We start from the raw sequence: 12,684 nt of genomic DNA, 5'->3' as shown, positions 1-12,684 counted from the left end.
CTTAGAAGTCTCCTATGTGCCCCTCTCCGATTGCCTCCTCTTCCCTCTCCCGAGAGGTAATCACTTTCCTGACTTTTGTGATACTCATTCCCTTGCTTTTCTTTATAGTTTTACAACCTATGAACATACCCTTAATTTATTGTTTAAATTTTGCTTGTTTTTGAACTTGTATATAATGGAATCATGCTACATATTTTCTTTCATTCAACGTGGTTTGGGGTTTTACTCATTGATAAGTATAGTTACAGCCCATTTATTTTGCTATAAAGTTGTCTGTATGTAAACAATTTATTCATGTTAGTTAGGTTGTTTTCAGTGTCTGCTAGGAGCAACAGCGTTGCTTTGGCTATTGCACATATCTTTGGTACACATGAAAAAGTTTCTCTGCGTGTATACCTGGGAATGGAACTGTTTTCCAGGTTATCCATTCATACTCCTACTAGCAGTATCTGAGACTTCTCATTGCTTTTGCTTAACTTTGGATATTGACAGTCTTAAATTTAGCCAATCTGTTGAGTCTGAAACTGGTGTTTTAATTTGCATTTCCCTGGTTACTAATGAGGTTGAGCATCTTCTCACATCTATTGGCCGTTCAGATTTTCTTTTTTGGTGAAGTGCCTGTGTGGTGAAGTATGTCTTTGACACGCGTTCCTTTTGGTTTATCTTTCTTTCTAATTGATTAGTGGGGGTCCTGGCACTTAATTCTTCCTTTTAGTTGTATGTATTGCAAATCACCCCCCCCCCCGAAGTTTGTGGTTTGTCTTCTTTTAAAAATGGCATCTTTTCATGTCCAATTTTAATGTAATTGGATTTATCATTCTTTTCCTTATGGTTTGTGCTTGTTATGCTTAAGAAATTTCTCTATACTATGAAGTCATTAATATACTTAGTTCTATCTTCTGAAAGTTTGTAATTTTGTATTTTATGTTTAGGTCTCCATTTGGAAATGATTTTTATGTGTGGTATGAAGCAGGTCAGGTTTTTCCACGTGGAGAACCAGTTGTTCCAGCGCTGACTCTGACCGCCCCCGCCCCCCCCCCCCCTCCCCCCCCGCGCATGTGCAGGCCCACATCTGTCGTAGATGAGCTCTCCACTTAGGTGTGGGTCTCTTTCTGGCCTCTCCCTGCCGTCCCACTGGTTTACAGTATGCTGTCGTAATGATGATAATTTTGTAAGTTCTGATCTTAGGCAGCTGAGTTCCCTGCTTTTTGTTCTTTTCAAGAGGATCGTGGCTTTCGTTACCTCTTAATGCTTTCATTAAATTTAGAATTTGCTTTTCAGATCCTATTAAAAACACTTGAATTCTTTATTGGAATTGCAGTGAATCTGTAGATCAATTTGGGGAAGAATTTACACCTTTTAAACATCAAATCTCCCAATCTGTGAACATGGTATAGACCTCTGCTATTTAAAATAGGCCTTGTCTTTCTGTAAAGTTTTATAAATTTGTAAATTCATCTAATGTCTTGAACACATTTTTTTTTTTTTTTTTAATCCTCACCCGAGGACATTTTTCCATTTTTTGCACAGACAGAGTGGGAGGGAGGAGAGAGGAAGAGAGAGAGAGGGAAACATCGATGTGAAAGGGACATATCGAGTGGCTGCCACCTGCACGACCAACCAGGGCCGGGGACAAACTGCAACCGAGGTACATGCCCTTAGCGGGAACCGAACCCGGGTCTCTCCGGACCGCAGGCGGATGCTCTAACCGCTGAGCCAAACCGGCCAGGGCATTGAACACATTTTTATATGTATTTCTACATGGTAGTTGATACTATTGGAAAAAATCTTTTTAAAGATTTTATTTTCTAGTTGTTCTTGGTATATAAAATATAATTTGTTTTTTAGATTCATTTTTTAATCTAACTTTCTAGGTTCTTACTAATATTAAGTTATGTCCTGACCAGATAATCCATTTGTTTAGAGCGTCATCCTGATATGCCAAGGTTGCAGGTTTGATCTCCGGTCAGGGCACATACAATTATCAACCTGTGAATGCATAAATAAGTGGAACAACAAATCGATGTGTTTCTCTCTCTAAAAATCAGTAAATAAAATTGAAAAATTACAGATTCTTTTAAATTTACTGTGTGGACAATATTTGTGGGTTGTTTTTTTTTAAAACAATGTTATTATTTGTAAGTGGCATTCCCCCCTCCCTTTCTTGGTCTTAGAATGCTTTTAACTTTATTTATCATGCCTCAGACTTAGTCTCTTGTTATCTTGTATTTCTTGCCTTTCTGTTTGATCCACGGCATCCTTGTTAATTTTGCATCATACTGTCTGGTTTGTTTACATTTACTACATGTATGTGCTGCTTCTTTCCTCTTCCTTCCTCCGTGCAACCTAGATCTTTCATTTGAAATCACTTTTCTCTTGCTTGAAGTCCACCCTTTGGAATCTCTCTCACTGGACGTTTGCTAGGAACAGACTTTCTCAGTTTTTGTTTGTTTGAAAAAGTTTTACTTTGTTGCTCTCCTTTTAAGTTACTTTCTCAGGATGTAGAATTCTGACTGACAGTTGTGTTTTCTCAGCAATTAAATAGATCTTTCTGTCTTTTGACTTCTGTTGTTGAAAAGTCAGCTAACTCTTGCTTTGAAGGTAATCCTTATTTTTTCCTCTGGCTGATTTTAATCTCATTGGTTTTGGTTTGATATCCTGCAATTTCACTATAGTAGGTTCAGGTGTGGATTTTATCCTGCTTGTGGTTTGTAGGGCTTCTTGGCTTTGAGTTTGGTCTCTCTCATGACTTAGTGAGTTAGAACACAGATATTGAGGGCCAGGCTACCTCCAGTTTGAATTTTAGCTCTGCCACTTAGTAGCTCTCTCTGATTTTGGGCTAGCCTCCTTGTGTCTCATTTGCCTTGAATGTAAGGTGAGGATAGTAATGATACCTGCCTCATAGGGTTGTTATGACGATCCAAGTTTTAATGTATCTTAAGCCAGCAAAAGCTTGACCTTCGCTTAGCTTAACCACCTTCACTTAGATCTTGTCCTTAGTATTTCTCATTTCTTTACCAGTTTGTTGATGATTTTCAAGATGTTTTTGTATTTAATCTGGCAGTTTAGTTGTTTTCAGAGACACAGTGTCTGGGTATCTTGTTTGTCATTATTACTAGGAACTGCAGCTCTAAGACATATCATCTTTCTATGTTCAGAGCACGTGTGCTCTCTTGCTGGCCTGCATGTGCTCCCTGTCCCTTTTTACATGTAAATGATATGTATATAATTGTATTTCACAAAGTCTCATTAATGACATCCTCAGCCAGTTCAGTTTTGTTTCGACTATCAGCAGAGTGTCACTGAAAAGAAAACAAGTTGAAGAAGAGAATTTAGTCTGAAAAGACTTTTGATTGTACTTTTTTGGCTCAGTAAACCTTCAGTATAGCCTCTTCCATCTTCTTCATGTACCTGTACTCTGGCATTTGGAAGAGAAACCTGAACTAGCACAAGGCACTGGGTTAATCCAGTGTGGTTGCTTTCTCTCCACTCAGAAGGCCTTGAAAATAACTTCTGTTTTGGAAAGATGACTCACATTGCTCATTGGCAAAGGTGTTTCTCTTTCATTCAGTTCCTGACTGATGGGAGATTTAAATTTCCTGTAGTCCAGGGTTGGATTTAGAAAAAGGTTTAAAGTGCCTTTGTGGCTATTGCCATGAATGGGGGACACTTTGCTCTCACTCAGCCCATCAAATTATAGATCCCAGTGTGCAGAGGTTCTGAGAGGGTTTGGTGATTCTTGGTGTAGCCAGTCTCACCAGAGTTGAATAGGAAGATTTGTTGTGCTTCCTGACACTGTCAAGCAGCTCATTTCAAGTTCATTGCCATTCTCCTTCGTCCCAGTTGGAAGCAGAGGCACCCAGGCTGGCCGAATATCAAGCGTACATTGATTTTGAGATGAAAATCGGCGATCCTGCCCGTATTCAGTTGATCTTTGAGCGTGCCCTGGTTGAGAACTGCCTCGTTCCTGACTTATGGATCCGTTACAGTCAGTACCTAGTAAGATAACTGTTCTGATTTCATTTTATTTTTACCAGTTTGGGATATACTTAAAGAAAATCAGTGTGCTTGGAGTTAGTGCATGCTGCTCGCCCCTGCTTCTCATTTTTCCTTCATCCTCCTTTTTCTTCTCTTTGTCAGCTCACTTAGGAAGTTTTCCTAGTGTTTTAAGTTATTTTAAACCGACCAATAACAAAAAATTGCATAGTTTTACTATTAAAGATTTTATAATAATTTTTTAAACTTTTGTTATGGAAAAATGTAATCACATAAATGTAGACAGATTAGTAAAATGAAACCTCATGTACCCATCACCCAGTTTCAACAGTTACCTAACAGTACTAATGTACTTTCATCTGTATCCTTACTTTCCCCATTCCATGTTATTTTAAATTAAATCCAGAAATCACATTTCCTTGGTAAATATTTCAATATATATGTATAAAGATTTGAATCAGGATGCAAACGTTAGGATTGGCTGATGCTTTTAAGGCAGTTTTAATCTATAGGTTCCCCTCTCCACCTCTCTTCTCCCTTACTTTCCTTGTGATTTCTTTGTTGAAGAAATCAGTCACAAGAGACATTTCTAAGGAAATTTCATTTGTCCGTTGATTGTGCTGGAAATGTCTTGTGGATGGTGAAGTCTTAATCATAAAAATTTATCTCCTTACCCTGGAATTCTTTGTCATAGGATCGGCAGCTGAAAGTCAAGGATTTGGTTTTATCTGTACATAATCGTGCTGTTAGAAACTGCCCCTGGACAGTTGCCCTGTGGAGTCGGTACCTCTTGGCCATGGAAAGACATGGAGTTGATCATCAAGTGATTTCTGGTGCGCAAGTTTTTGTGGGACGATTTCAAAGCTTTTTGTCCCAAGTCAGAAGCTAGAGTTCTGACAAAGTCATTAAATCAGCGTTCCCCAGGATGCTACTCTGGGATAGTGGGTAATAGGGACAAAAAGTGCTCTAAGTGGGAGATAAACTGGTTATACCTTTTGCTTCTTGGAGCTTTTTAACATGCTAATATTTATTGTGATCTTCCAGGAGTCTCCTCTCCAAACTTAGTTATCCTGGAATTCTTATTGCCTTTTCTAGAACAGCTGGTGCATTGCTGTAGTAGCTTTTCATTTGAACATTTCTTTCTAGCTTATTTCACTTTGTTGCATCTTATGATGATGTTAAATCATACAGTATTTTATAGTTAGTAGAGGTTTTCATAATACTTTTGAAAGCTTTGTATTAATTTCCTTATGAATTGCCCACAAACCCTGTCTTTTTCTTCAACTCCAGTGACCTTCGAGAAAGCTTTGAGTGCTGGCTTCATCCAGGCCACTGATTATGTGGAGATCTGGCAAGCACACCTTGATTACTTGAGGAGAAGGGTTGATTTCAAACAAGGTATTTAATGCATGTGCTTTATATCAGGGCTATGCTTTTTCTTAACATATCTTTTGGTGAGATGTTCTAGTTGCCCAAATACATCATGATTGGGCAAATGTTGTAGACCAGCCATTGGTAACTTTTTTCCCCCAGAAGTTTTAGCTATTTAAGTCTTTAATAAGTTATGCTGTGGATTGTAAAGGAAGAGAGTAATGGTCTTTAATGTTTTATGCTGGCTCTTACCAGCTTCTTCGGTCTCATTTTGTATTTCTTTCTCCTCTCCCTTCTATATGTCCAAAATAATTCTATAAGTAAGACTGCTGTGTTTCTATTAAATCTTTTTCTTTTTTTAAAATACGTTTTTATTGATTTTTTAGAGAGAGAGAGGAAGGGGGAAAGAGAGAGAGAGAGAGAGAGAGAAACATCCATGTGAAAGAAACATCGATGTGAGAGAGACATCGATCGGCTGCCTCTTGTATGCCCCCTACTGGGCATGTGCCCTGACCAGGAATAGAACCAGGACCTCTCAGTCCATGGCACAACACTCAATCGGCCAGGCTCTGTTAAATTTTTGAACCTCTGCAGGACTCCCCTTCCTTTCTCCTTTCCCCCTTCAAAAAGAATAGCAGTGAAAACCGGTTGTCTTACTCATTCTTGCATGCTCGTGCACATGGCCTCAGCCATTCCACTGGCTGGGAGACCGCCGCGTGGCACCCTGTGCTCACTGTTGTCATTGTACTGCCCGTGCTGTGCTCTGCTTCAGTGTCTCTTTCCCACTGTGTGATGAGGGCAGGGGCTGCCACTTTCATTTCTGTGTCTTCAGCATGATGTCAGGTGCATAAATTGGCCCTTGGGAATTCCAGTGTAGGATTAAAAAAAAAAGTGCTTTGTAGCTTCATAAACCTCTTTTGCTTCCAGACTCCAGTAAAGAGCTGGAAGAGTTGAGGTCGGCATTCGCTCGTGCTTTGGAGTATCTGAAACAAGAGGTGGAAGAACGTAAGTGTGGCCCTGATTTCCTGCTTTGTCCAGTTGTAGTTCCTGTTCTCAGTTGATGTGCGTTTTCAGGCACAGGCTCTTTGTCTCTAAATTACTTTCTAATTTTGACTAATTCTATTTTTAAAGGTTTCAATGAGAGTGGAGATCCAAGCTGCATGATCATGCAGAACTGGGCTAGGATTGAGGTAAATGTTTTTGACAATTCCTTCAGCTTCATCTACCTTTGAAGGACCTTTGTCTGATACTGTGGCTGAAGTTGAGTCAGAATCCCAGCTGATGGTCTAGGCTCTGTGGGGACTCGTGTTATGTACCTAGCTTGATGCACATTGTTTATATCTTGGTGGAAATGTTAGTTCCCAGGGAGAAGGTGTGCAGCAAATGTCAGCGCCAGGTGTTCGTTCACCCTCTACTTCTCCTCTCCCTTGCTCGGTGCCTCATTCATGAGAGCATATCAGGTGTGGACTGTTGGCCAGGCATTGACTGGGTGCTGGGAAATGAGGTAGACACGTCCCTGCACTAGTAAAGCTTTAATCTTGTGTGGAAGACAGACAGTTTGACAGATAATTACAGGATGTAATGAGTTGAATGTTATTACTGGACCAACGACCCCAACGGGAGTAGGACATGGAACCTGCCCTGGTCAGCTCATACAACTATAAACTTCTGATGTTCCATTCTTTGAGGGGGAGTCAGGTCAAAGAAACGTTTATTGGGTAGTTTCTGGCTGGGATGTTTGTGTTGTAATCATTTTAAAGTTGAGGCAACTGAGGCTTAGAGCTTCAGCAGCTTGCCCAGGCACTTAGTGGCAGAGCTGGCTTTGGCTTCTAGATCAGACTGCCTGTCTCTGCACTGCCCCTCCAATTGAACACTTGTAGCTAAGTCTGATAAAAGTAAGAAGCGACTAGCCAATACTGTTGTAGCGCCCACAGGCTCCCGATCTTTGTTCCCAGCAAGAGGCATAGGCAGACAGCGTGAGGCTTGTCTCTGCAGAAAGGCTGACGTGGTTGGGCTGGGCCTGTTACTGGAGGGCGGCCGAGGTAATGTCCAGGGATTTATGTGACTGATAGTTCGGGGATGGCTTTTTAGGTGTATCAGTGTGAGGTATGCTTTGGAAGGGGTGTCATAAGGCTCAGGTGCTTTCCTAACTGAGCCTTGTAATGCTTATTAGGCTCGACTGTGTAATAACATGCAGAAAGCTCGGGAGCTCTGGGACAGCATCATGACCAAAGGAAACGCCAAGTACGCCAACATGTGGCTTGAGTATTACAATCTGGAAAGGTAAGGACGTGAGGTGGGGAGGCAGTGCTGTGTCAGGAGTAACCTGTCTGACCTTTGCTGTTTTCAATGGGCCACCACCTTCCTTCATCCTGTCTCTTTCAGTAGTGGGCGGGGATAGAGAACCAAGCATAGTATTTTGTGCCTGGGTGGTTATAGCTCTGTGTTTCTTTTAAAAAAACTTGTCTTTTGTTTTGAATTTTGGACATGAATGTTTTATTTGACTGTTTTGTGAGCGACTTAATTTTTATTATATTTGCTTTGTATATAAAGTGTAAAATACTAAAAAGCACAGAGGAAAGAACCAATGATCATGGACCTAGATGTAACCACCATTAGTTAATTGTTTGAGTATATTCTTTGAGACTTTATCTGTGCTTAAATATTTAAAAAATGAAAAAATATAGTGCACCAGTTTTAAACCTATAAAATAACTTTAATAAGATATATCCAGTAATACTGATAACATGGGGAAAATATAAAGATACGACCAGCATTTTTATTCAGTATATCCTGAACATAGAACGTTTCCTATAATCCTGCCCCAGAGGTGACACTATTACAGCTTATTGAATACTCTTCTTGGTCAGCAGTTCTCAAACTTTTTGGTCTCAGAACCCCTTGGCACTCTTATAGAATTTGAGGACCCCCAAATTTGTTTATGTGAATTATCTAGACCTCTAATTAATTTCCATATTAGAAAGTGAAAATGGTGTTCCATGGGGAAAAAAAAAACCAGAAAAAACTAGTTTAGATTGTAGTCCAGACAATGACAGCTTTTCTTTGCAAAACCATCGGATGTGGTGTGCAGACGTTTTATGTGGAGCGTGCTGGAAGCGAGAGGCTCCCGTGGCACCAACCTGTGGGAAGACTGCCCCTCCCTTTGTGTGCCTTCTGCTTTGAGTCCTGGTGGCAGCGCCTGTTTGCTTTCTGCCCTAGAGCACACGGTGACACCCAGCACTGCAGGAAGGCTCTGCACCGGGCCGTCCAGTGCACCAGTGACTACCCAGAGCACGTCTGTGAAGTGTTGCTCACCATGGAGAGGACAGAAGGTGGGGACCCTCGGTTCTGTGCTTCTGGCTCGGAGTCTGTAAGGACAGACTGTGTTATGGCTACAGCCCCTCAAGTGGCACTCTGTGACTTGACTGTCATGTGGTGGTCCCTATGAGATCAAATCCTCTGAGATTCTCCAGATCCAAGGAGGACTCTCCATAGTTCTAGCATGGCTTCTCAGAAATCTTTGTGGAGGGGCCGTCTTGTGCTTTGTAGCGTCTTCAGCAGCGCCCCTGGCCTCTCTCTGCCCACTAGGTGCCACTAGCACTCCTTCCTGTCCCCAGTCACAACAACCAAAAGTGACTCTAGATGTTGCTGAATGTTCCCTGGCAGTCAGGATCACTCCACTTGAGACCCCTGCTCGAGCGTGCCGTGCATGCCAAGGAGCACAGAGGCAGACGGCTCGTGTGGTCGCCTGCCGAGGTTTAGAGCCTCCGTGTGAAGGCTCTAAAACAGCGTTGGTCTGGATTTGGAGTGGGAACCCTCAAACCTTGAAATAAAACACCCAAAGAACAACAAATTCCGAAACACCCCAACATCGATCATTTGAGACACTCTTCGAATGTCTTAATATAATTGTCTCACACCTTTTGCACTGGAATGTTTTTATAATCTTTGCCAGGGAGCACCCACAACAGATCATATGCTGGGTTTCAGGTCTCTTTTCTAAAAGAGAAGGGATGTTTTAAACACACCTTGGAAGGACTGTTGGAATTCTAAAGGTTTAAGTGTACCTAATGAAGTCGTCTTAAAATGGGGAGCTGACTCTCTAGTTATTGTCTGATGGGAACTATGTCCTCCAGAGTGTGGGGAAATGAAAAGTCTGTTGTTGTATCTTTCAAAAACCTACAAATTGAAAGTTTGCTTCTCTTTCCATGAAGGTACTTTAGAAGATTGGGATATAGCCGTTCAGAAAACTGAAACTCGATTAGCTCGTGTTAATGAGCAGAGGGTTAAGGTAATGATGTTGTTTATTTGAAGTCTTGGGAACCTCTGATCGCTATTTTGACTGTGTTTGGGATGAATATTTTTTTTGTCAAAATCTTTGAGGTCTTTCTAAAAAGTGTCTTGCTTAGAAAGTATTTATTATGAAATATCTGAATCAATTTTTAAACCAGTCTTATATTTACTTTTTAGAATGGTTTTAAACTTGAACCCCCAAAATAAATACTTTTGTATGTAGTAGGGGAATTTTGACCCTAAAATTTACTAGAATAGACAAAAAAACAAAAACAAAAAAAAAGCCAATGAAAAGGAGCCTCACTTAGCCTAGTGATTGGAATCTGAACACGTCCAAATTAATTAGGGCCCCAGTTTCCTAGATTATTTTCTTTCTTGGTGAATAATTACTGGGGCTATCGTATGACATGCTGTGGACTTGAGAGGCAGCGTCCTGAGAGGCCCGGAGAGCGCCGGCAGGGGAGCTTGCTTTTCCCTCATCTCGTCCTGTCACTTGGGTAAAGGATTTTCACTCTGTCCTTGTTCATCCTTCTCATCGCAAGGCAGTAGAGTTCACATCATTGCTGCGTCTGGTGATGCATCATGTGCCCAATTTTCCAGGCTGCAGAGAAGGAAGCTGCCCTCATCCAGCAAGAGGAAGAAAAGGCCGAACACCGGAAGAGGGCCAGGGCCGAGAAGAAAGTGTTGAAAAAGAAGAAAAAGACCAGAGGCGCAGAGAAGCGCAAAGCAGACGAGGATGATGAGAAAGAGTGGGGCGATGATGAGGAAGGTAAAGCTTTTCAGAAATTTTGTTTTGGAACATCTCAACCATCCAGAGATTGTAAAAAGCAGTACAAAGAACTTTGCCCATCACCCTTCCTGTTCCTGCCTACTTCTGTGCCCTGTGCCAGGTACTGCCCTGCACAGAGACCTGGGCTCCACCCCCTACACTGCATTGTCGCCTCCACTGCCCTCCTGTGTGGTGCCCTCTTCACCCCCTCGGGCTCCCGTACCACAAGCTGTCCGTGTCACTGCCCCATGTGTGGGCATCCCCTTCTCCCACTCAGAGTCCAGCCACCCTGCACACACCTGCCTTGTGCCCCCACCTGTGGTTTTGACTTGGTAGAACTTACTAACCATTGTTTCTGTCAACTCTCAACTTCAGGAATGGGCAAGTATGGGTCAGATTTGTTTCAGCAGAGTCAGTCAAGGTAAAGAATTGTCTAGACATTGAACTCTGTACTCTCCCCCAGTGTGAAGTTGTCAGCCAGAGGGAAATAGTCATGGAGTCATCATTCGGTTGACTTTTTCTTGCACATCTTATGGGGGCCTTCAGAAATGACCGTGGCAGCTCATTGCCCTTCAGAGCCCCTGGTTTAGCAGGATAAGGCGAATGGACTAGTGACTGCAGGGTGCGTAGTCAGGTTGTAGCCGGTGGAGGTGTGGATTACGGTGGACGTCAAGGAGGCACGTGTGGCTCGGCTCCCTGCAGGAGAGTTCATGGGGAAGTGGAGCGTGCACCTCGGCATCTGGGGAGGAGGGAGTGACTGTCAGGCTAAAAATGGAAGACAGCCAGACACAGTCGGTGTTAGCAAAGCACAAGGCACAGAACAGCCTGGCATTTTCTCTGAGCAGCAAAACTGGGTTTGTGCCAGGTGGGGGCCAGGTGCAGGGTGGTGAGGCTGGAGCAGCTGGCTGGGCCCTACTCAGGGCTGCTCTTGAAGGCAGCACACAGGGGTTAGACTTCATTGGGAAGCGGGGAAATTGGTGGCAGGGTCTGAAAGGGGGGGGCCAATGCCAACTGGGTTTCAGTGCAGTGCCTCTGGAGACAGTGGAGAGAATGGGTTGGTGTGGAATGTTACTCAACTCTCTTGAAGGACACGAGACAGTAGTGGACGTTTTTAGGAACTATAGACCCTTTGTAGAGCTTTCCAGAGCATGGCCCACATGTGAGGTACATACTTCAGAGTGACCCAAGGTGCCCGTTTAAATGCAGGTCCCCAAGCCCCATCCTGCCCTTGCTGCCCTGGGCCTTTTAGGAGATGGGCCTTGGAATTTGCCAGCTGTACTTTTGAACTCCCTGACCTTTCATGTTATTAAGAGTAGGCAGTGTTATCACTTCTGCTTGACTTAGCCCACTTACCTGAATGTAATCAGGGACAGGGCCAAGCTTGGCAGGTGTGGTGCATGCAGGTCTGCAGAGGGGAATGAGTGTTGGTCACAAGCAGCTGTGCAGACTAGCTGTTTGCAGTGGGAGGAGCATGCACGTGGACTAGCTCAGCGCGAGAAGAAACGGGTAATCATTGCTGTTTTCTCCTGACAACCTGTAGAGCAGCCTGCCAAACGCAGAAGGGTTGAGAACAGCGTTCCTCCAGCTGCAGAAGGACCGGACCTGGAAGCGGAAACCGGACTCTTTGGGAAAAGCGCACCCGCAGATGTCGCTCCCTCCTCAAAGCAGGAGAGGGTGGCTGCCCCGAAGAGGGACCTGCCCAAGGTGCCCCACGACAGCAGCAAGGACAACATCACCGTCTTTGTCAGCAACCTGCCCTACAGCATGGAGGAGCCGGACGTGAAGCTCCGGCCGCTCTTCGAGGCCTGTGGGGAAGTGGTCGAGGTCCGCCCCATCTTCAGCAACCGGGGCCATTTCCGAGGCTACTGCTACGTGGAGTTTAAAGAGGAGAAGTCGGCCCTGCAGGCACTGCAGTTGGACCGGACGGATGTAGGCGGGAGGCCAATGTTTGTTTCCCCTTGTGTGGATAAGAGCAAAAATCCTGATTTTAAGGTATGTTTGTGGAAAAAAGAATGCCTTTCGTGCAGAGTTGCTTTAGGCCGACTGAATACTCTTTTTTGTGCGGCAACTAATATTTTAAATATACACGGAATTACCTATGCTTTGTTAAGAACTGAATTGCACGTTAATTGAATGGCTCGGTCACTTGGAGCTTGCATTGCTGATAAATGGACGTAAAATGAGGAACTGTAATAATGGTGACTGTCCACTGAATGCATAGGAGTGACAAGGGACTGTGCTAAATGTTTTATGGA

The 12,684-nt window shown here is 43.3% G+C and overlaps 1 protein-coding gene across 2 annotated transcripts in view; it reads left to right on the top strand.

Annotated features, from left to right (window-relative positions):
- SART3 (spliceosome associated factor 3, U4/U6 recycling protein) overlaps nucleotides 1–12,684 on the top strand; it is a 28,450-nt gene that overhangs the window by 12,427 nt on the left and 3,339 nt on the right. For both annotated transcript variants that reach the window (XM_036276680.1, XM_036276679.1), the window contains exons 7-16: nucleotides 3,844–3,999; nucleotides 4,691–4,829; nucleotides 5,287–5,394; nucleotides 6,295–6,372; nucleotides 6,499–6,557; nucleotides 7,541–7,650; nucleotides 8,587–8,699; nucleotides 9,582–9,658; nucleotides 10,261–10,429; nucleotides 11,970–12,421. In XM_036276680.1, coding sequence (XP_036132573.1) covers nucleotides 3,844–3,999; nucleotides 4,691–4,829; nucleotides 5,287–5,394; nucleotides 6,295–6,372; nucleotides 6,499–6,557; nucleotides 7,541–7,650; nucleotides 8,587–8,699; nucleotides 9,582–9,658; nucleotides 10,261–10,429; nucleotides 11,970–12,421 — 1,461 coding nt within the window. The remainder of the gene's footprint in view (nucleotides 1–3,843; nucleotides 4,000–4,690; nucleotides 4,830–5,286; nucleotides 5,395–6,294; nucleotides 6,373–6,498; nucleotides 6,558–7,540; nucleotides 7,651–8,586; nucleotides 8,700–9,581; nucleotides 9,659–10,260; nucleotides 10,430–11,969; nucleotides 12,422–12,684) is intronic.

The sequence above is a fragment of the Molossus molossus genome, unplaced genomic scaffold (genome assembly GCF_014108415.1).
Source record: "Molossus molossus isolate mMolMol1 unplaced genomic scaffold, mMolMol1.p scaffold_m16_p_22, whole genome shotgun sequence".
NCBI classification, from domain to species: domain Eukaryota; kingdom Metazoa; phylum Chordata; class Mammalia; order Chiroptera; family Molossidae; genus Molossus; species Molossus molossus.
The sequence above is the reverse complement of the archived record's forward strand: the minus strand, read 5'-3'. Positions and strand labels throughout refer to the sequence as shown.